The sequence below is a fragment of the Pteropus medius genome, unplaced genomic scaffold (genome assembly GCF_902729225.1).
Source record: "Pteropus medius unplaced genomic scaffold, Ma_sr-lr_union100, whole genome shotgun sequence".
NCBI classification, from domain to species: domain Eukaryota; kingdom Metazoa; phylum Chordata; class Mammalia; order Chiroptera; family Pteropodidae; genus Pteropus; species Pteropus medius.
In genome coordinates, this window is record NW_024342469.1 from 4,132,699 (window position 1) to 4,155,733 (window position 23,035).

At 53.1% G+C, this 23,035-nt stretch overlaps 1 protein-coding gene, 2 long non-coding RNA genes and 1 pseudogene across 4 annotated transcripts; 2 read left to right on the forward strand and 2 right to left on the reverse strand.

Moving 5' to 3' along the window:
- Positions 1-78: 78 nt before the first annotated feature.
- Positions 79-5,212, forward strand: LOC120602903 (uncharacterized). Its single transcript, XR_005652902.1, has 3 exons — positions 79-542; positions 4,292-4,550; positions 4,657-5,212. It is a non-coding gene; the product is annotated as an uncharacterized LOC120602903 (long non-coding RNA).
- LOC120603063 (uncharacterized) lies at positions 5,204-5,322 on the reverse strand (annotated as a pseudogene).
- An 800-nt stretch (positions 5,323-6,122) lies between these two features.
- Positions 6,123-19,907, reverse strand: PNPLA3 (patatin like domain 3, 1-acylglycerol-3-phosphate O-acyltransferase). Of its 2 annotated transcripts, none has more exons than XM_039863228.1 (9): positions 19,535-19,907; positions 15,527-15,759; positions 14,393-14,458; positions 12,896-13,105; positions 11,779-11,839; positions 9,312-9,524; positions 8,272-8,404; positions 7,213-7,317; positions 6,123-6,259 (listed from the first exon to the last, which is right to left on the reverse strand). In XM_039863228.1, the coding sequence occupies exons 1-9, from the start codon at positions 19,719-19,721 to the stop codon at positions 6,130-6,132; spliced, it is 1,338 nt and encodes a 445-aa protein (XP_039719162.1). In that variant the 5' UTR covers positions 19,722-19,907; the 3' UTR covers positions 6,123-6,129. The 2 variants fall into 2 exon arrangements, with proteins under 2 accessions (XP_039719162.1, XP_039719163.1); XM_039863229.1 differs by lacking the exon at positions 19,535-19,907 and adding an exon at positions 17,160-17,214.
- LOC120602904 (uncharacterized) lies at positions 7,316-13,143 on the forward strand. The gene is made up of 2 exons (XR_005652903.1): positions 7,316-8,344; positions 10,215-13,143. It is a non-coding gene; the product is annotated as an uncharacterized LOC120602904 (long non-coding RNA).
- Positions 19,908-23,035: the final 3,128 nt, after the last annotated feature.

Here is a 23,035-nt window from a genome sequence, read left to right on the forward strand (position 1 = left end):
CCCCGCCTTAGCCCCGCCCCCGGCCCACAGTGCTTTCGCTCATTGGGCCTAAGAGTCTGTAACCCGGATGTTCATACGAACGCCGGGAAGACCTGCGGCGTGGAGACAGCGCAAGCGCAGTGTCCTATGAGCCCCGCGAAGCTGCTGGCACGTAGAGTTTGGGTCTGCGTGAGGGTCTGCTAATAACAGTTGTCCGCATTTGCCGCTGGGAGGTACCGGACCAGTTGATGAGTGCGCCAGGGCTTCACCCAGGTCTTACAGTTAACCCTCCTGGCACCTCGGCCCGGTGGGCAGTGTGCCTGTACTCACGTTCCTACGACAGCGCCGAGGGTCCCGCACCCGGCTGTCTCACTCAGCGTCTGGAGCTGCCCAAACCCGATCGTCGCCCTGCGCCCCTCCTGCAGACCGACGGACCCTTTCAAGTCACTGAAACCCGAAAGTGATAGTCATATCTACTTCACAGAGTTGGATTAATAGAGCTTGTGCATGCGAGACAATGTAAAAACGCCTTGGCACAGCGCAGAGCACTCAGCGAGCGGCGGGTAAGTGACGCTTATTCCGTTGCAACCAGTAAATATTAGTGAGGGTCATCCAAGGGTTGGGACGCGACCATTCATGGGCTTTGGCGGTAGGAACAGCTACCCGCGATCCCTCCCCCCGCCCCACAAATTTACGGTAATGAGAGTTAAATAAGTGCAATGAGCCAGAGAGAATGAGAGAAGAGGAATTATCAGTATTAGGTCGACTCATGTTTCTACTCCTTCCCAATAGCATTATCATTTCACTTCTCTTACCCCCCTTCCAGGGACCCTGACACCCTGTCCATTTAAACAGCAGCACCCTAAAACAAATGAACAAACAAAACAGGAACAGACACTGAGAACACGGTGATGGTTGCCAAAGGGCAGAGGGTGGGGGAAGCGGTGAAAAATATACTGGAAAAAAAAAAAACCCAGCTGATGCCCAATCCACCCTCTGGGATTCTGATTTAATTGATCTGGGGTCCATTGATGGTGCTGGAAGGCGGTGCAGGGAGTTTAAACAGTTTCCCCAGGTGGTTCTGCTCTAGAGCAGAGGCCCTCAAGTTAAATAAAATAAAATAAAATAAAATAAAAATAAAATAAATAAATAAATAAAATGAATGAATAAATTAATTAAATAAATAAAATAATAAAATAAAATAATAAAATAAAATAAAATTAAATTAAAAAATAAATAAATAAAAATAAAAAATTAAATTAAAAAATAAAATAAATAAAATTAAAAAATTAAAAAAATAAAATAAATAAAATAAAATAAATAATAAAATAAAATAGATAGATAAATAAATAAATGGTGAGTAAATAAATAAATAAAGCAGCACCCTAAGCCGCCAGCATCCCTGGGGTAAATATGCAAAGTCCACATACCCCTTCTTGCCTGGAAAGAGGAAGAAGTTGGCACCTGCCAGGCCCCTGTTCTTCCCTCAGAGTACTCCTTACAGGTTGACGTATCCATCCGTCTTCCCAGCTGGACTGTCAGCCCCCAGAGGGTGGGGCCCAGTCTGTCTGATTCTCTCCTGAAGCCCAGAGGCTAGCATAACGCCTGGACTGATGCAGGGATTCAGTGGATGTTTGCTCTCCACCCTGGGCCGGGGCAGACTGCCTCAGCTCTGAGCAGATGCCACCCAGCCACAGACTTGCGAGCTGAGAGAGGATCCAGCGGGGAGGACAGTTGGTGTTGGGTGACGCCCCCACTGCCTGCACACCAGGCCCTCCAAGATGCCCACCAGGCCATCCCGTCGTATTCATGGCTGTGTTCCTTCTAGTGCTTAGTGCAGTGCCTGCTCGGTAAATAGGTGATGCTATTTATTATTGTATTGGCAAGAAATTGAAGGTGATTCATTCTTCCCCTCACCCCAGTCTCCTGCTTTTGCTTATGTTGTTCCTTATGCCTAGGATGCCCGTCTGTGGCCCTTCTGCCTGAGAGTGCCTACATAGCCCTCAGGGCTCAACCCATACCTGACCTCACTCCTGAGAGAGTTAGTCACAGCCCCACCCCAGCCCCGCTGTCACTAAGTGTTCCCATCCCCCCAGCAGCATTTCTCTTAGTGTGTCCTAGAGATCATGCCAGCAACCCTCTGGGGTGATCAGTAAAAATGCTCATTCCTGGGCCTCAGCTCTGACCCGCTGAGTCAGAATCTCAGACCAGGAGAACCTGGAAATCCGAATTTTAAAGGAGTAGGTCAGGTCATTCTTTTGCCCACTAGGTTTCAGATCCCCTCGTGGAAACAGTCTTTGCTTCCGTGTCCTTCACCACTGATTTCAAAAGCCTTCGGCGGAACCTGGTCAGAAATCTTGGGAGAGGTGCAGGGCCGCAGGGCAGGGCGGAGGGCAAGGAGGCAGGGCATCAGTGGGAGGTGCAGGACATGGGGTACAGAGTGGGTCCAGGCATGGGCTGCGGGCTGGCGGAAGAACGGTGTTACGATGAGCTGTGTAACCCGGGGCAGGTCACAACTCTTAGTGTCAGTTTTAGTTTCTTCCTCTCTGAAATAATGGGATGGGATTGCTCAGGACCAAGTTCTACCAAAGATTTTAAAAATCGGTTTATATCTTGCACTAGGAAGTAATAGGTCGTGGGCATTTGCAGGCTTTTAAGCCCATTTTGGATCTCCACTTGCCAGAGGGTCACAAACACCAGATTAGCCCCCATGTAGTGGCCACGAGAGCGGCTTTATGGCCAGACCACCATGGTTCAGTCACGATCCCACCCACCACTTCTAAGCCGTGTGGCCTTCAGTGAGACTTGTCCTTCTCAGGGTCAGTTTCCTCTTTTGGAAAGCAGGGGTAGTGACAGTAGCCGCCTCCTAAAGCCGTGTCCAGCTCAGAGAGAACACCCACCAAAGACTGGCTGCCCCCGTAGTGTGCCAGGTACGGTGCTACGTGCTTTTTGTAAAATGGTCATATTTCACCGTCCCAGTAAGGTGGCCTTTTATAGAGTGTGAAACTGAGGCTTAGAGAGTAAGTGACTTAACCTAAATCCAAGTGAGACCCAAACACGAGAGTCTGACGTGGTCTCACGCCCTTAGTCACCTCTGCACGATGCCCACAGACGCAGGGACTGGGGACAATGTGAGGCTAAAGTAGATGATATGATAGCTCAGAAGCCTCCCAGCCCTGGATTCCCCCCTCTCAAAGGGCAATTTTAAAAGGAAGGGGTAGGGTATACAAAACAGGCTGCAGCCACCAGGTGTCCCTGTAAAGAGAAGCTCAAACACACAGCCCGATAGTTAACTGGCAGGGCCCTCAGTGCCCTGGGCTCCATGCCCACAGGCCCAGCTCCTGGGACCCAGGATACCTGGCCCTGGCCACTCAAGTGAGACTTCTGGGGTCTCGCTGACCCCCGACTCAGACTTAAAAGGCTGTTTCAGGTGTGAAAACTACGATGGAGATTGTCAAAGAGAATCAAGGAGACTGAGCAAATTTTAAGCACGGGTCACACAAACCGGACACTTACTTGAAATTGTTTCTGCTGGTTCCCTGATCCTCAGTTTCCCCACGTGTAAAATGAAGACGATAGCAGTTCCCGAAGGATAAAGGTATAGGAGGGTTCACTGAGAGAAAGCACGGCACCTGCACATCCTAAACACCGAATAAACCAGGTTTTCTTCCTGCATTTCCTCTCTCCTCCTTCTCGAGTGAGCCTCTTCTCAAAGGTAGGCCATGAGGTTGACCTGCAGGTTTCAAAAAAGTCATGAGCCAAATACTCGAGAGCCTAATGTGTGTAAGGCACTGGGACACATCGGGAACACAAGGTCACGGCTTTACCCTCAAACACCGTCTCTGACAGTCACAATATACATTCACATATTAAAGGCTCTGAGAGGTCCTGTGGTACATATACCTGTTTCAGTTTCTTTAACTCAGTATTTCCTGAATTTGTTGGGTCGTAGAGACCTTTTGAGGTTTGTTTTTGAGGATTCCTGGGGATTTTCAGTGGCGCTATTCACCAGCATTTCTAGTGCTCCTCTTTTGGGGCAAAAGGTACGAGTTGCATTTCCCTGTCATCCACGCGACTTGCTTTGGTCACAAAGTTGTCAGCTGAAGGGATAAAGGTCACTTCTGGATGAAAACCTTTAAGTACCAAATTCCTTTCCTCCAACAAAGTGGTAACTGCCCCTCCAGATGGTGGGATGTCTTCAGGCTGGGTCAGTCAAGAATGACATATGAGAAATAAACCCTTTGGCAGTTTTCGTTAAACGCAGCCTATCTTAACTGATCCAATCGCCTAATGACATCTGCTATCATTCCAGAAAACTTGGTTTATGAAGTGCCGATCTGGTGCCATTGGAAGTAGAAATGCAGTTTCGTGATTGGACTGGTTCCCTAAAGAAAATCAAACCCACGTCTCAGAGGTAGTGACGGAGGCTGGGTCGTCTCACAGAAGTCACCCATCCCTGAGTTCCTGGCTTGGGTGACTTGAAGTTGATAGATACAGAGCAGCTGAGCTCTGTAGTGGCCAGGTTATGACAGGGAGCCACCAAGGGATGGCCAGGTGGAGCAGGCCAGTGGGTAAGTGGGCATGTGGGCCCCACCCTCACCTGAGCCAGAAACTGGGGTGCGTGGGGGGGAGTCTTTGCTCACTCTGAGGACCACCCTCTTCCCCCACTGCCCCAAGGAGCAGCTGTGCACACTCAGCAAAGCAGGCACAACCCGAGCCTGGGGACGAGCCCGACGCCCAAGGTTGAGAAGAAGCCTGTATGGGGTCTCGGAGGAAGGAGAAGGGTTCTAGAAGCAGGGTCTGGTTCAGTGCCCAGGAAGGAGCACATAGAGGCCACCATTGCCTGGCGGAGCCGTCTGGCGGAGCGAGACCGCAAACCTCAAGCGTGGGGCGTGTCTTAAAGGAGCTCAGCTGTGAGGGAAGAGCAGGGCACCGTGGCTCCTTAGAAAGAATGCTGAGTCGAGGGAAAGCAATTTTAAAATCACGTTTATTAAGAGTTATTTTCTGAAGTAATGTACATTCGCATAGAAAGTCGAGAAACACATAAGCACAACAAAACGTAATGACAAATTATGGCATCATAATAACCGCCGTCAGTACTTAGGTATACGTCTTTTTTCTTTTTTCTTTTTTTTATCCTTTTGGGCGAGGCCACCCTTGGTTGATCTCACAAGAACCTTGTCAGCTTACAATCCCTTATTTTTTACTTTTTTTAAATTTTTTACGCCTACAGCACCTGGTCTTCCTAGGTGGTCTCCCATCCAAGTACCAACCAGGCCTGACCCTGCTTAGCTTCCGAGATCAGACAGGATCGGGCTTGTTCAGGGTGACATGGCCGTAGACTGGATTTTTTTTTTAAGGCGTGTTCTCTTAACATCTCACTGATTCACATAATACATAATTCAATAGATAAAAATTCACTTATATTTTATACAGAACTATCAAATAATTATGCTAGATCAAAAAGATGTTCAAAAAGGTAAATGAGTTCCTGCCTTTTAATGTCCCCCACGGGTGATGCCCTTCTTAGAGGAGGATGGCGCCCTCTCCCGCCGCGTGCTGACTGCTTCCTGTTCAGGGAGCCCAATCCTGCTCGTCTCTCCCCCCAGCCCCCAAGACTGCACAGAGGGCAGCCCGGCTCCCGCCCCAAACCCCAGGTCCTCCTGTTCAAACACCAGCCATTCCAGGAACCTGCCCCTGGGACGCCTAGGGGCTACAGGACACAGACAGCGACGGGCCCTCCACATGGTGGTCATCACACAGCGGTCATCACACTGTGGTCATGTCCCAGCCGGCTGAGCCGACTCACGCGGGTGCTTCTATACTAGATTTCTTTCATCACTGGACCCCCCAAGAATACCAAAAATAGCTTCCTAGCTTTATTGTAAGAACAAATCGATTGCCTTTGGTTTCAATAAACAGTAAATTCAGTACAGAGGCCAGATTCCATACGTCACAGACACAGGGCAGTCAGTGGCAGCATGGAGGGAGCCACACAAAAATGGGAAAGGTCTGACACCTCACAAAGAAGGTGCTAGACTTGCTCGTCCCCATTTTAAAAAGGGAGGGAGGAGGGACCCGTCCTGCCCCCAGCAGAGACCACCGCCCTGGAAAGGCAGGCTGGACTGGAGGGCAGATCGCTGGGCAGCCTCAGTTCTGGCCTGCGCTAGTCAGCCCAAGGGGCGGGCATCCAGGTCCACGCGGAGTGGGGCGGCCCGAGGTATCCGTCACGCTCTGGTTTGGAAGGGAAGGCTGCTGGCTGCTTGCCAGCATCTGGGAACTGAAACAAACAAAGAATGCTAGCTCAGTGGCTACCCTCAGTGTCAGCAAGGATAGATACACACCGTCCACCTCCGAGCACACTGGCCACCGCAAGGCGGCCCAGCTCAAAGCCACACTTTCCCCGCCCCTCAGTGCTGGGCTGATGTCGCCGACCCAGGAGTCTAAGCCTGTGGCCCGCTCAGCCACCTAGACACTTCCTTCTGGACATCCACAGATACAACGGAGCCCATAAATTTCCTCTACACAAAGCAGTTCACCCGCCAGCGCGTCCTGCAGCCACGCCGCCGGCCCGGGCCTCCTGACCAGCCGCCCCACCCCCACAGAATGCGGCCAGCCCCAGGGCTTAGAGCTGGAACCTCTGCTGGCCCCAGAGCCCATGCGCACCTATGAGCCCCACAGGGTCTATCAAGACCATGCCCTCCCATCCTTGCCTGGCCAATGCGGCTGCCGTCTGGATGGTGAGCCTGCTGCCCATAAGGGCCCGAGATCTAGCCTCCTCTATCCATTCCCACTGCAAACTGGGTCCTGCCACTCCCTGCTCCGAACCCTTCCATGTTTGCCAATAGCAGTAACACCTGAGACCCCATCTTCTGAGTGCCCACCATGTGCCCAGTACTGTGCTAGGGGCTCCCCAAAGCCCCACAGAAACCCAGCGAGGAGGTGAGGATCACCCCCATGGAACAGGTAAGAAAGCCAAAGCCCATGATTCCCAGGATGAGGTCCAAGCCACGTGACCAGATCTTGCTAGGAATCGGTGTGCAGAATTCACTCAGCAGCAGTGTCTGGGACACCCAATGACGCAGACGGGACTGCAAGGCCCGCCCTGGCAATAAAGGATGAGCTCCTTACCACCAGACAGCCACTCAGCGATGCTTCCAGGATGGCACACGAGGCCTGATCAGATGGAAGAGATGCCCATCCAACCCACACCCCCACAAGCGAGCCATTCACCTGTAAGTGGGGAGCAGATGTCTTATCACTCGAGAGCAAATCGGGGAGGTTATCGACTGCAGCCACTGGATGTCATCAGGAGCATATGGAAGCCACTTCACCAATCTGCAGGAATAAAACCAGAAACACACACACAACGTCAGCACAGAGAGGCCGAAACAAAACCGACTGCAGAAAAGCCAGCTTTCTCACAGTAAGCGTCCTGGTAAACGGCCAAGGTCACTTCTAACCCCAATCTGATAAATCCCCAGGAGGCAGGTTTGGGACAAGCCTGCCTAAAAGGAAAGTTAGGCCACTTTTAATTAATACAGGAAAACTCAAAGGACTTACATGGAAATAAGAGGAAAAGGCTTGCGTTTTCCAGGATTCTACTCGTCCGTAGCCAGATGCCTGCTGACCGTGATGCCCAGCGCTTGTGGTCGAGACACCATGCCCTCCACCCAGCCCTACTCCACTTGGCCACATGCCAGCCCGACAGAGGAAGCCGCTGAAGAGGTCTGACCACTGCCCTGCACACATCCAACCCTCCAGACACAAGAAAGACCCCAGGTCTGGGCTCCGATAAGTGCCCGAACCTCGGCACAGGGCCAGGCTGTGTGGGAGCAAGAGGCCGATTCAGCAGGGTGGGGAAGGGCCTGGCAGGGTTCACCAACGGTGGGAGACTGGGGCTGGATTTTGAAAGATGAGTTGGACTTTGAAAGATGGGTTGGACTTTGAAAGATGGGCTGAAGGACATGCTGGATTAGTTCACTAAAAAGCAAGTAAACGCCAAAGTCAATCTGAAGAAAGCCGAGGTAGTGCAAACGTCCAGGATTCCGGCATGCACCGTGTGTGCCTCACGTCCCTTCCTACCATGAGTAAAATCCCCAAAAGACAGTGCAGCCCCACCGGAAATGACAAGCCCTCAACAGTAAGGAGGAAGGAAGTGGGCTGGCCAGGGGCTTGCCCATGAAGCGCCTTTCAGGGCTGTCCCACATAGACTGAGCTCCATCCTGCTGCCCAAGGACCCCGATCCTCACTCAACCCCATGACAGACACAGCGCCACATAAACCTCTCACCTCTGGACCGTAATAATCGCATACTCCACAGGCAGCGTACAGGGCAACATCACGTAGGACATCACTTTAACAGGTAAGAAGTTATGAATCTTGCTCATGAATGTGTTGTCTTCCTTAAATGTGTTAATCAATGCTGAAAAATATAATTTGGAGGTGTTTCTCCCACCAGTGTAGAAAGCAAACTATGATCATCCAGGTGGTGCTTGGAACTTCCGTGAAAGACACAAATCTTGGCAGCCAAAGTATCTGAAGCGTTCGCAAATGAGATCAAACTGGGCATGCACCCAGCACAGCCCTTGGACAGCCTACCGGCGCAGGGCTCCCAAATAATGACTCTTAAAATTAACAACTGTTTTTGGAGTACACAGACTCTCAAACACGCCACCGGCTTCGTGAGCTGTGCCTTGACCCTTCAGCTGGATTCCATCTCCTTCTGCCTAGAGCTCCCCGGCCTTCTATTTCCCCCTCTGTAATGACCTCAGGACAACTCAAATCATGGTAACCCGGGCAGCTGAGAGTTAATGCAAATCCTAGGGCTTTGGGGGCAGGGAATGGCATCCCGTTCACCTTTGAATGTCTCCAAATGCCTGATTGGAAGCTTCATGCACTCATCTGTCCATCTGATATTTGATGGCATGATAAAATATAGCACTGTTCAATGAAGGTCAAAATCATGGGTCTGGGGGGAGAGGAAAGTCAGGAGAGGCTTCTGGACAGGCAGAGAACAGCATTCTGAAAGAACGGGCCTGCCTCCGGGACCCCCGAAATCCAGTGCGCCTGGACCCAAGAGCCGAGAGTGCGTCTGGTAACTCAAACGAGCTCAGCTGGAGTTCATTTTCCTCTGGCCATGTTCCCGTGGGAAAGGAGGCAGAACAAGGCCCCTGGGTCGGGGGAGGCTTTGCCTTGAAGTGGACTCCGCCCATTTCTTCCCCCATGGGGTGGCTGCATCACCTTCCTCCCTAACACACAGGACAGAAGCCCTTTCGGTCCCTCAGTCACAGCGAACATCCTTTCCAACCCCGCCCCTGAGGATTCAGCACCTAAAATGAGCCTGGGTGATGTCTTGTCAAGGAGGCGCTTGTCCCAGGGCAGGGGGCCATGATGCAGGTCCAGCAGCTCCTTCCTCTCGGGGCTGACCGACCAGGTGGCCAACCCCGGGGAAGCCCCTAGGTCCGTGGTTTCACAGGGGAGCACGGGGACACCTGGCTCTTGTGAGGATGAACTCAGGCATGGCTGGGGCCTGTTACAGATGCCTGTGGAGGACACAGAAGACAGATCATTAGGCGACTTTGGGTGGCTACTCATTCACCCACCCACAGGAGACGGAGGCCAGTGGCCCCAGGAGCTGCAGGCCTGGTATCAGCTCAGCATCAGGCAGAGAAGGACAAGGGTGGGCACTCATCATAGGCAGAAGCGTGGGCCCCACAGCCACATGTGGATCTGCGAGGTTGGACTATGCACATTACAGCTCATTTATAATAACCAGCATCATACTGCTGGGGAAGCCTGCGTCCTGGGCCCTGAGTTAGAAACCTCCTATCCGGCCTTGCAGCGGCCACTCAACTGCTACCATTATCATCGTCTCCACTTTTCAGCTGGGGCATCAGAAGCACAGAGAGGTTAAGGGAGTCATCCGAAGCCACAGAGCCAGTCTGTGTCTAGAGCGGGATTTGAACCCAGGTCTGGCAGCGGCGATGACCCTGAAATCAGCGTCCAGTAAGGGTGCCAGGCGCAGCAGGTGGTCTCAGCGGGTGCCTGCTCTCGCAGAGCCAGCACACTGGGCAGGTGCAAGGGACAGCTAGCGTCAGAGGCCACAGCTGCTTCCGCTCGCCTCTTGTTTCCAACAGGGGTCTTGCTCCCGGATGCCTGCGCTGTGCTCCCCGAGCTGTGCCTCCCGTTTATGCTTCTCTCTAGACACACCGCTTTCCTTCACTTTCCCTTAGGTAGTTTCGAAGAATCTGTTCCCGGTGGACGACACCTGTCCCACCCCCGCGGGTCCTCTGCGAACGCTGGGAGACCAGCCTGGCCGAGGACCACACTTAGGTGTTGAATCCCAAACACAGGCCTGATGCTGCGATGCTCCGCCGCAGGCCCGTCTTTAGAATTACTAAGAATGGCCCGGACATCATTCACTCTGAACTCCCCGCCTACACATGTGGAAACGGGAGGCGGCTTGCCCAAAGGCGGCAAGGAAGCTGAGTGCACCCCCGCAGGGGTCCATCGCCATCATTCATCCCCGGATCGCCCCAAATTTCATCCCCAGTCCGGACTGTTCTCCAGAACTTCGGACCCTGACATCAGATGCCTCCTATGCGATCACCCGAAAATGCCTCCCCCGGGAGTGGGGGGGCACCGCACACCATGTCCCGCACAGTGTGTCACCCGCCAGCTTTCCTGCGAACCTCACCCTCCTGAGCGCCCTGAATCTGAAGCCAAAAGCCGCTCCTTCGTCCTCAAGTCGTCCTCTACCCAAATCTCTCGTCCATCGCCTCGGAGCCTTGTCCCCTCGGGCCCTGCCCACCGCCCTCCCTGCTTCGCCCCAGCAGAGCCTCTAGCGGCGTCACTGGCCTCTTGGATCCTGGTCTCACCCTACCTGCACTGCAGCCCGAGGGCCCCACAAAGCCCCGCTCCGGGCTTCCCTGCCCCTGCACAGCCGCCCTCATGGCGCCCTACTGCTGCACCATGCAAACCCTCACCAGGCGCACGAGGCCGGCCTGTCCTCCTCCTCTGTCCATCTCTCAGTCCCCCGCCCCTGTTCACTCCCAAAAGGACCCCGTGGATTCCTGTGCCTCGCAGATCCCTCCGCCATCGCCCTTCCCGTTACTGTGCTTCGCTCCCGACCGCCAGGTGGGGAGAGCCCGGAAGGCCACGCCTTCTGCTGCCAGCTGTCCCTAGCACACAGCCCATTGCGTGGCACCCGAAAGGTACACAATTAATATTGTCTGAGTGATTGACATGTGTATGTCCTCTTAACCACGCAGACTCCAGGGTCTCGGTCAAAGGAGTGGGAACCAACATACGAACCAACTTTTAGTATCCAAAAACCCAGCTCCAAATACATCTACCATTTAGTTCCACTTTAATATCCCTGGAACCCAGCTCTGCATCCCAGATAACTGGAAGGCAGGAATTTGTCCCAGAAAGGACAGCCAGTCCAGGAGGCTGGCTGGAGACAACTATTCTGATTGAAACTTAAGGTTCACGAATCATTCAAGCAGAAGGAAAAACAGAACTGCCTCCAGACAGGTGACACTGTGGAAGCAGAGCGAGCTCTGGAGCCGTGACATCCCGGGTTCAAATCCCAGCTCCGCCTTTCAGCGAGTGGAGTGTGGTCTGCATGCCCCCGTCTTGCACAATGGGCCAAGACTTCCTAGCTCACAGGGCCAACGAGCGGGCTGAGCACGACGGGCAGTGAAGACGGAGCAGGTCGAGTGCCACTGCTCACCCCAACCTCAGGTTCACCAAGGCCCATGAAAGGGGCACATCCACTTCCCCGCCCAAACATACCATTTTCTTCTAAGAACCTGGCTGCATCTAAATACCCTTGAAGGCAGAGCTCTCCAATCTCCTGTAAACAAATCAATTAAGTTAACTGCCATGACAACCATATTTAAACATCATCTGAAGACAGAGAGACAAACTAGAGGCTCCTCTAAACAGCCACTTCCATGTGCCCGAGGCTGGACAAAGGACTCTGTGCTCCGGGAGACAGCAGCCCCCTTCTTGTGAAACTGGCATGGATGACACCCCTCCACGGAGCCGCTGCTGGCACCTCAGCACGACAGGGGGCCTGTGCTAGTCACCCCTGAGACCGTAACAGCGGTCCCCTATACTCGCCGGTGTCCAGCCACACACGCAGACCAGCTGTCATGTGTGGGATGCACACAGCACGGGGCGGCCTTTCTCCCCAGCACACGTTACAGGTTCTCTCACTGGGTTAGGGTGGTGAAGCATACGACGACCGCCACCAAAAAGGATCAAACCACCAAATGCAGTGTGGTTCGTGACCGGCTCCATATAAGAGTCAACTGGGTGACAAAAAAAATGCTTCTGCTCAGGCCGCACCCAGATCAGTCGTCCCCTGGTATTCGTGGGGGACTGGTTCCAGGATCCCCCTCAGATACCAAAATCCACAGGAGCTCTAGTCCCTTGTATAAAATGCTGTAGGATTTGCATATAACCTATATTTGCATATAGGCTACGGCCAGGTGCGGCTACACATCCTTCATGTGGATTCCATGTAGGGCTTGGGGAGTGGCTAATTCAAGTTTTCCTTTTTGGAACTTTCTGGGATTTTTTTTTTTTAAATATTTGATTTTGGTTGGTTGAATCTGTGGATGCTTGAAAACCGGGGGACAGGGAGGGCCGACTGTACTTAATTTAAACCACAGCCCTTGGAAGTGGGGCCTGAGCCGCTGTGCTCTCTGAAAGCTCCAGGTGGTCCCGGTGACTGAAGTGGGGCAGCACCCACCTGGGACATGGGCCTCTTCTCTGAGCGCCTGTGCAGTGAGGGGTCCGTTTCTATTTGTTTGATTGTTTGTTTGCATGGCGAACAACTGGTGGATCTCCAGGCAAACACGGAGACCAAAAAGAGCTGTACCCCAGAACGCAGCCCCCCACTCACCTTGATGTTCGTGGGGAACAGCAGTCGGCTAAGCAGGCGGAAGTTCTCTGAGCAGAGTTGAATACTGAACCTGGCGACTTCTATGTGAAAAAAGTGCGTGGACTTGACCTTAGGGCAGATGTCATATTCTCCATAGAAGGGGGACACAGTGATGGTCGTTTCGGCATCAAAGACGGGCGTAGCGTTAGTCAGTCCTCCATCAATGTATCGCTTTTAAGGGATAAAAAAGACACCCTGTCAGAAACTCTGCGGTGGTGTTTTGTGTTTTTCTGATTATGGGCAGAGGCTTCTCAGCGCCACAGGCTGCTCCCGTGGGAGGACGGGGCTTGGGGATCGCTCGACAAATCCTTACTGAGCATTCCTGTGCCAGGCCAGGGGCTAGGCTGGCATTCAGGATTGCTCCACACTGTTGTATAGATTGTGCACTACACAAAAGGTGCCCGGCAAAGAGGCAGACGGAGGCTGGAGTCCGGTCCACGCTGTGCTGGCCAAGTCCTGAGCCCAGGTGGGCACCTACAGGTGTGCCCATGTCGTTTGCACTGTGTGCACTGGGGACAGTGTGATGTAAATCCTGCCCCAGAGGAGACAGGAGCTCCTGGGTTCAACTCCAGACGCCCTTGCTACTTGGGAAAACTTGGATAAGATGCTTCTCCTGTGACCCCATCTCCCTCCACACCCTAAAAACGAGAGGGGCTTTAGGAAACGTGGGACCTAGACGGCCCTCAGAAAACACCCTCTTAACCCACAACGAGTGGCATCTGGGCATGTTTTCCTGCAGCCGCACCCCTCAACCACCTGAGGCTGGGCAGGCTTGTTTTGGTACGACGTGGATAGTCTGCACGTCTCAAACCAATGCCAGTAACACTCGCCCAGTTGTGACGGCCTAAACTGTCTCCAGACACTGCCAGATGTCCTGGGGTAGGGGGACCAAATCATCTCCGGTCGATAACTGCTGCGCTAGAAAGAGGCTGCCAAACAGCCCAGGCTCGTCCCACATCTAATCCAGAGCCTACAGGACAAACACTCCAACTGCTGTGTCTCTGCTGCAGCGGGGCTCAGAATTAGCCATGCGTGTTACCAGACGTGTCGAATGGAACCAACGATTGCCCTGTCAGAAGGTTCTGACCCAATCCGTGGGCTGAAAAGGTCAGCCCCAGAGAGGACTGACATTCTCCACGCCCTAGAATAAAGCTCTGTCTTAAGCAAGTAACCAGTTCTTAACACGTCTTATACTTTAACTGGGCCACTGGGCACCTATCTTCGGTGCTCATGTGAAGGTTAAGTGAACCGGCTTACCTTACAGATAGCCAGATAACTGATTCCAGGTGAGTTTGTTCTGCTGCCCAGGCAGCTTGGGAGGCCGGGGGTGGGTGGGGGTTATGGAATCTCTCTCTGAAGGCTGAGAGACACAAGGCTCTGCCTCTGGGGTCCTAGGATGCCTGAGCCTAGCGCCTTGCAGGCAGGAAACATGCAGACAGGATTTAAAAACAGACTCACCACGCCTCTGAAGGAAGGAGGGATTAAGCCAGACAAGATGGGGATGAAGCAGGAACAAACCAAGGCCTGCGAAGACAATAGGAAGTGAAACCAAAGGCCAAAACGGTCTGCCCTTTATCCCCCTGGGCCTTCACAAGCCTCCTCCAAGTGAGAAAAGCCACGAGCCTGAAAACCAGTCTTTGGACAGAGTAGGTGCTTTAACGATGAACCAACCTACACACCTATATTTCAGGCCTAAGCATAAGAGCCTTAACGACACTCTCTGTGGATATCAACTTGCTGTCCCTGCTTCCCACGAGAGTTACACCGGGCCATCGAAGACAGGACCAAGAGTTGCTGGCTCACTGACTGACAGAAGGGACTAGATGAGAGCCTGACAAATGCTGATATTTGTGAGCAGGTGGGAGGTGGAGCCTGAGAGGGCATGTCTAACAGGCTTCCAGGTGATGCTGACGCTCTCGATCTGGGGCCCACACCTGGAGTGACCGCGTGCTAGGGAGCATCAGGCAGGACGCGACACCAACTCACTGGGAGAACAGGCTCACGTGGGAATGGGCGGGAGCTGGCTGTCTAGAAAACACTCCCAGAAACAAAGTTAAGTGTAAATGATACCAGCTGCCAAGATGCTGCTGGCTGTATGTGCCAGGCCGCTCTCTTGTAGAGACCTGTGTTAAGTGAAACGTAGTCCGTTCAACTGTCATAAAAGGCATCAGCCAGATTAAATGGTATTTTGATATTATAAACTATCTCCTCTGTGCTAGGCATCAAGGATAGAGGCACATGAGACATGCTCCCACTTCGTGGGGCTTCACCCAAGGTGTCCTCACTAAGGTACATGCATTGTTGGGACAGGGTCTCCAAAGGAAGTGGTCATGAGCCAAGGCTGGAAGGATGGGAGGGATTATTTGTAACTTTCCTGGAACGTGCAGGGTTTACATATGCTACGGACCAGACCACTGGAGGCACACTGAGTTCATGTCACCGCAATACAGGAAGCGGACAGCAGCACGGTCAACCAGGTTCTCTTGCACCTTAAGAAATGGGGCAGGTGGCCTGTGACAGCCCTCTCTGTGTTACTGCCAAAACGAGACAGCCTTTCTGATCTGACAACATGCAGACAGACGTGCTGCTTACGTCCACGACTTCGTCTTTGGACCGGAACTCTGACACCAGGACGTTTCTCCAGTCGGACACTCTGGTGAGTGAGACGAACATTCTGCCGGAGGTGAGCTGGTGGATGTTGGCCGGGAGGTATCTGTGCAGTTGTTCGCGGATGATCCGGCTTATGTTGAAGGACGGGTGGAAGACGCCAGTTTTGTGGCTCATGGCACACCGGGAAAATGCACTGAATATCTTTAATGACGTTTCTGCGGGAGTGGACAAAGACACACAGGGATGCGCCAAGCCTGGAGACCGGACGCCAGATGGCAGGGGAGCTGCCAAGTCCTCTCTGGGCCTGTGTCCCCACAGGGCAGCCCTAGAAAGGGGAGCTTGTCCAAACAGAGATGTGTAAAAGACACACAGGATTCCAAAGGCTTAGTAGGTTAAAAAAAAAAAAAGTAAAACGTCTCCATAATGTTTTACGTTGATTAGATGGTAAAATGATACTATTTTGGCTATATTGGGATAAATAAAATAAATTTCACTTGCATCTTTTACTTTTCTCCATGTGGCTACTAGGAAATGTAAAATGACAAATGTGGCTCACACTATATTTCTATTGGCCAGCACTGCTCTGGGCCTTGGCCTTGAGAACGAGCCTCCGGAGGCCCAAGTGAGCTCTCCTCGCCGCCATATTCCACAAAGCCAGAAGCCAGGGGCTCCACGGCATCAATGCTGTAGCACGGATGGGCCTGACACGGACAGTGCAGGGACCAGAGATTGCGTGCAGGCTGGACCGTAGCCGGAAGCCTGCCTCCACCTCCTACTAGCTGAATGACCTCAAGTCACCTCACTGCCTAAGTCTCAGATGTGTGTTTTGAAGGTGGGACAGTATTTCCCTGCCTTTCGGAGACAGAGGATTAGATCCACTGTGACTTGTAAGGTGTGGACCCAGAGGAGGCGTCTAGTAACTAGACTTAACTTTTAATTTCTACCACCAGAATTATCAGAGCATCTAGTGGGCAAGGGGCACGTTCATGCTCCATCTGACCTCGCTCGCTGGCCTGGCTCCCTCCAGCCAACCAGCACTGCCCTGGCATGCAGGACTGCCCATCCCAGCCCAAGACCTGGCCAGTCCTAATAAGAGAGGAGAGGAGGCATCTGAAAAATGCAAAGGAAAGGGCTTGCAGAAATGACCGACTCAGCCAGTTAAGGTCCATTCTTGACTGCCCTCTCTCCCCCACCTCAAGGACTCTCCAGCTCACATCTGTTGAGTCATGGCTTGCCAACCAACTAACGTTCTTCCTTATCTCTGTAGCTGTGTAGGAATAACGAGGCTGTATAAAACTGCTTGTCAGGTTACAATCGGGGCTCAGCCTTTGGATAGGAATCCGCTGAGCAGGTGCCGGCATTAATAAGTGTTGCTTCCTGCTTAAAGCCTTAGTGTCCCGTCTCCCTGTTCAAGAATCCTATGACAGTGCTGATAATGCCAAGACAGATGACCTGTAAGACCAGTGGTCTGAAAATTCCTCCCCTCTTACAGCCCCTCACTCGAAGCTCCCCCTCCCCATCCTGAGTCATGAGGCACACGTGAAACCTCAGACAAAGGAATCACGTGCTCCTTGCACGGACACTGCAGAGGTGTATAAACAGTAACAAATCTAACCAGAGCGAGCTCGTGCATGAAGTTGTTTATTCCACGCACTCCGCCGGCCAGTGAATTCTCCTTCCTCTAACAAGGTTGTCTGAATGTCCAATTTCCTCCGTCGGGTGTCGCTTCCTGCAACACTAACTCCTAGGATGCAGAAGGCTTGACACGCCCCAGTCTGTCCCGACCCACCTCTGCCCTCCACTCGGTTCTCTCTGCTGGCGTGGCCCCACTGAGCCCAGCAGAGGGGCCAATGCACCCACAGCTGGCAGGCCTGCCAGGCTCTCCTTCCAAGTCAGCCCCAGCGAAGATGCCCTCTCAGGGGCTCTGCAATAGTCCCAGCACCTCGGAAATGCTCCTTGGTGGTCCCCACGTGAGACAGGAGGTCGAAGCAAGAACCAGGGAGCAGTTCCTGCCCAAAACCCCAGACTCCCTTTCCAGGGACTCGCTGGTTAGGAACCAGCTCCTGCCAGTTAGGAACCTCCTCTACCCTGGAGTCAGCGCCCTTCAGGCCCCGGGGCCGGAGCATTCGAATCTGGTCCCAATTATACATTCGACCATGTGGGTGACTGCAGGTCACCTCTGGGTACAAGAGTTGGGTTTTATCACTGCTAACAGCTCAACATGTACATGTAACCAGTAGCACCCTCGCTGAGGTCACATTTCCTGCCCTTTGCTGAAGAGGGATTTTTCACTCAAATGGCTGATCTTATATCAGCTCTTTGTTCTGCTTCGGTAGATGTGCTTGCCGCATAGGCCGAAGGGCAGTGTGACCTCGAAATTAACTAAAGACTCGTCCTCCCTTTTGCTTGTTCTATCTACGTAACAGATGTATTGCCTGCGTTCTCCTCTGAAAATCACACGCTTTGTGACTCTTTGTAATTGCCTGTAATCCATAGCAACTCCCGCACCTTGTAACTTTGTAACTACCTAAGGACAACTCATGCCAACTGGCCAAATGTAACTGCACAGGTAAGCCCTATAAAAGCTGTGGGCCCAGATCTTCAGAGCACTAGCTCTTCTGGTACCTCCGGGGTAATAAAGAGGAGTTCTCCAACTCTCCTGAGTGGTGCTTGGTTTCTCGCTGGTCTGATTTTGCAACATTTCTGCAACATTGCTTCTGTCCGCCTGGATGGAGAGGGCAGTCAGAGTGGCCTCTCCAATCCTCACCTCCCAGTCAGCCCAGGATCTGCCCACCTATCTGATCCAATGGCCGGCCATGGATTCCTGGTCACTAGCAGCAGTCGCTACCTCCCTGCTGGCCGTGTCCAACACAGCAGTCTCGGGTAGAGCAGAGATAAATCATTAAGAAATCCCAGAGAAACGGGGTTGATAAGGTGCATTATCTTCCCTTCTGGGGACCTTCCGGTGCCAACAGCTCCACACTGCCCCCTGCCTCAGAACCTCAGGCCAAAGATCCTGCACCCCAGTAGTTTCGGCCAGCTGGACATGTGCCCTACATCCTCCCCTCCCACCAGCACCCACATGGACAGAGGTTGGTTAGGACAAGACTCAAATGGGCAGGATCTCATTTCCAGTGGTACTGTGGGGTGTGGAGGGGTGAGGTTGAGATGAGGGGTGTCCAGGGATCTATTCTAGCCCCCAGGAAGGGTCTGAAACACCAGAAAAAGAGAACTTCCGTACAGCCCCCACCCCAGACACACACACACACACACACCACACACACACATCTCTGCAACCTCTCGACTCCAAACTAGAGTCTGCCCAGCACACACACACACACACACACACACACACACACACACACACACACACACATCTCTGCAACCTCTCGACTCCAAACCAGCAAATCTGCCCAGGACTCTGAAGAGATGCCCTCTGCGGAACACCGCATCTGACTCCACCTCCCTGAGGGCCAGGCGGCACCGAGGGCGCCGGCGCGTGGGGAGGTGATGGTGTCTGCAGTCCCTCAAGTCCCCAGCTGGAAGAAGGCGCCCACCCTGGGACACAGGCCAAAGCCCTACTCCCGGTCTGACCCCGCGCAAATCAGCCCTTCCCTTTGGCAGCTCAACTCGCTCAGCGCGCCTTCTAAGCAGATGGCAGAAACCACAGGGACCAGCTCTGCCCTCCGCCTCCTGGGTCGCGCTCCCTCCTCCCTGGATGACCCGCCTCTCGGTCCCGGGGCAGGGGGGGCTTCCTTCGAGCCTGGGCGCCAGAAGAGCGTTAGGGTGGTGGGCCGACCCCCAGGGGCGCTGCCCTCGCGGCCGGGCGACAGAACACAGAGAGGAGGAGGCATCTGCCTGCAGAGGCCGCTGAGATGTACCCCGCGGTGTCTGTGTCCAAATTCGGTCCCACCGGACGCCCTGCGACCCTTAGGGGACGCCCGCACACCGGTCTGCCACCACCTACTCCCGCTCCCAGCAAGTACATACCCGCCGGGAGCCCGCCCAGCAATGAAGCGGCTAGCAACGAACCGGCCGAGCCGCCGAAGACCCGGCGCGCGTTGCTGCAGAGATGCGGGGCGCGCTCGTTTATGCAGTGGTGCACCCCTATGCAGTAGGTGGACAGGAAGCCGCAGGCTGTGAAGGACAGGTTCCAGCTGCGCTCTGGGTCGTACATGGCGGCGGCGGGTCGCGAGTGCGGGGTCTGAGGTCCGCGATCCGAGGTCCGCGATCTGCTCAGCGCAGTCTCCTTGCGGCCACCTGGGCAGTCCCCGCGTGACGTCAGCCCGGCCGGCCCCGCCCCCTCGGACCATATGGAGGAGCGCGCGGGCGAACCCCTTAGTGGAGCAGGGCCCGAGGGCCCTGGGGCCAGAGGCGGAGGAGGACCGGGGAGGACCTGCCTGAGGGTGGGAAGCGTGGTCCTTAGCTCCAAATGACACGAGTGTGCTGGGGAGACACAGCATGCTTCTCCGTTCCTTTTCACCCTGTAAGTCAGAGAAAGTGGCAGTTGCCCACTTAGGTCTTTAATATGCATGTGACGCTTAAGCATTTCCATTTTTACACGGAGACAACAAGCTTTAAGCAAGCACCGGGATCTAACTAGAATATAATGTCTTTGCTTTGATTTCCTGTAGTTTTGTGCATAATGTCTTCAATTTAGAGCAAGCGGTAGAGATTTGCATTTAATGATAGCGACAGGAAGTTTCCATTGTGAACAACAGGTGCAGGGTGTGGGGGCGGGGCAGTGCAGGAAGTGGGTGTTGGGGAGGCTTAGGCCTAGATGATTCCTGGTGCCCTTGGGACGTGCCTAAGATGCCCTTTGACCTATGTGTCCCATGCTGCACAGGGCATGTCCACCACAGCCCTGCAGGGAGGGGAGGCACCTGCCCAGAGTTACACAACCAGCAAGCGCGTCTACTGGGCCATCCTCCTGCCCTGAGCGTTGTAGACGGAGGCGCCCCCAGCAGAGCGCAGAATATGGGCTTGGGAATCAGGCCTCTCTGTGCCTCCATGTCTTCATCTGTGAAATCACCCATGGAGTTGCTGTCAGGATTCAAAATGTCACCTTACAGCACCTGGACACATAGGCTGTGCATGATCTCCCATGACCCGCACAGAGCTTCCTGAGTCTGTGGCACCCCCTGCTTTTGCCAAGCCTGTGCCTGGAGGGGTGCAGGGCAGAGGCTGAGGCCGGGCTACCCAGGGACTGCAGAGCCCTGCCGTGGAGCACTCTGTCGCCTTCCTGTGGGCTATCATCCCAGGGCGTGGGAGTTGCAAGGCCTAGTACCCACCTGGGCTGACGGCTACACTCATACTTCAGAGACTGAGGCTCAGAATGAGGAAGTGTCAGGTCCTTCTGTCCCTGACCACTTCGGCTTTGCCAGGCTGGGTGCGTGGCAGCGCTCACAGGCCTGCCCCAGATGACCGCCTTCCATGCCCACCTCGCACTCAGGTTTGGGGCAGAAATTAGGTTTCTGGATCATAGACCTGAAGCTACTGGCATTGCCAGCTGGGCCCACAATCTCTAGCCTTCTGCTCCTCACCCAGGCCTCCTTCATCCTGCACCCACCAGCCCTCCTGCATCGCATGACAAACCATGGAGTCATGGCAGAGGGCAGGAAGAAGAGGCAGTGCTTGCAGGTCCCAGCCGAGTCAGCACGCCACCAGGCACCCGCGTTCTTACACTCTTCCTGTCCCCTGATACAGCTGCACAGGACATCTGTAACACAGATGGGAGCGAGAAAGGACCAGGGCCGAGGGGTCACCTCTTCTTCATCATTGCGTGTTGACAACAGGTAGGCTAGCCCTCCTTCCCCAGACAGAGAGAAGGAAGGACTCGGCTCTCTCAGCCCCTGGCCGGTGCTCCAGGGGGTGGGCCAGGACTGTGAGTTTTGACATCGAGTGGCTGGCACAGACGTGGCCTTCTACACTCACTGGAGGCGTCACCTCTCAGAGCTCGGTTTTCTTATCTGTACCTTGGGGGACATGCGGCCATCTGCTCTCAGTCCTCACATTTCAGACACCTATTACATGGTGTCTTTTCTGCCACCACTTCTATAACTCAGACACCGACTTCTTGTTTTAGCCCTCCTTCCCGTGGTCTACTTGCTAATTTATTTATTTGGCACCCTTGCGCTTCTTGTTGGTGACTGCGCTGTTTAAAATGGCCCCACGTACAATGCTACAGGGCTGCTTAGAAGGCTGCGACGTGCCCTACGGAGAAAAATTAATGTTTTAGGTAAGCTTCATTCAGGCACAAGTTATAGTGATGGTGGTCGTAAGCTCAATGTTGTTGCTATTTTCCTAATTACAGTTGATAATCGATATTATTTTATGTTAGTGTCAGGTGTCCAGCACTCGTTAGTTCAATGTTAATGAATCATCAATACATATCAAATAAGGTGTCTTTAAACAGAAAACGTACACAAGTTTATGTATTGATTGGTCAACCATACTGACGGGACCAAGAAGCTCTCAGGAACCTACACCTGGATTTCAGAGTTCATTAATGACTCTGTGGAACGGAGCGACGGTGACTAATGAGAACTGACTGTGCATCATCCTGAACTTCACAGAGGGAAGCAGGCAGGTGCCCTGAACTCTAGAGTTTGTTTCCTTCCCATGTAGACCTAGAAATACAGAGTCGCCTGAAGTCTACCTGGCCTGGCTAAGCCCACTGGCAGGGCCCACTCACCTCCTCCCTGCAGCGCTGGGCAAAACGAAGGCATCCTTCACCCAGTTACCAAATCCCACACCTGTGAGAGGCCTTGGCATCCCCGTGAACCCGCCATGTGTCTTGACTCTTGCACCATCTTCCTTAAGTGCCCCAGGCTCGTTTCTGACCCTTCCACACTCTACACCTTGCCCACGTTGCCCACACCCCAGTGACGGCCTCAGGCAGGCCACTCGGAGCAGCCAGTGTTGGCCTCGCTTCCCGTCTTCTGTCCCCATCCTTACCCAGCTTCTCGGCTCTGGCTGTAATTCACTCTTTTTTAAATTAAATTAAATTAAATTTTTTTTGGTGATAAAATATACAGAACATAAATTTTTTTCTTTCAATATTATATTAGTTTCAGGTGTAAGCATAGTGGTCAGGTATTTATATGACTTACAAAGAAATCCCCCCGATTAGTCTAGTACCGAGCTGACACCATATCTAGTTATCCCAATATTATTGGCTATATTCCCCATGCTGTACTTTACATCCCGTGACCATTTCGTAACTGTCAATTTGGATTTCTTAATCCCTTTACCCTTTTCGCCTAGACACTCATTCTCCCTCCCGTCTAACAACCGTCAACGTGTTCTCTGATTCTATGAGTTCGTTTCTGTTTTGTTTGTTTGTCTACTTTGTCGTTTTAGATTCCACATGTCAGTGACGTCACATGGTATTTGCGTTTCCCTGTCTGACTTATATCACCCCGCAGAATACCCTCTAGGTCCATCCATGTTGTTGCAAATGGTAAATTTTCATTCTTTTTTTTTTTTTTT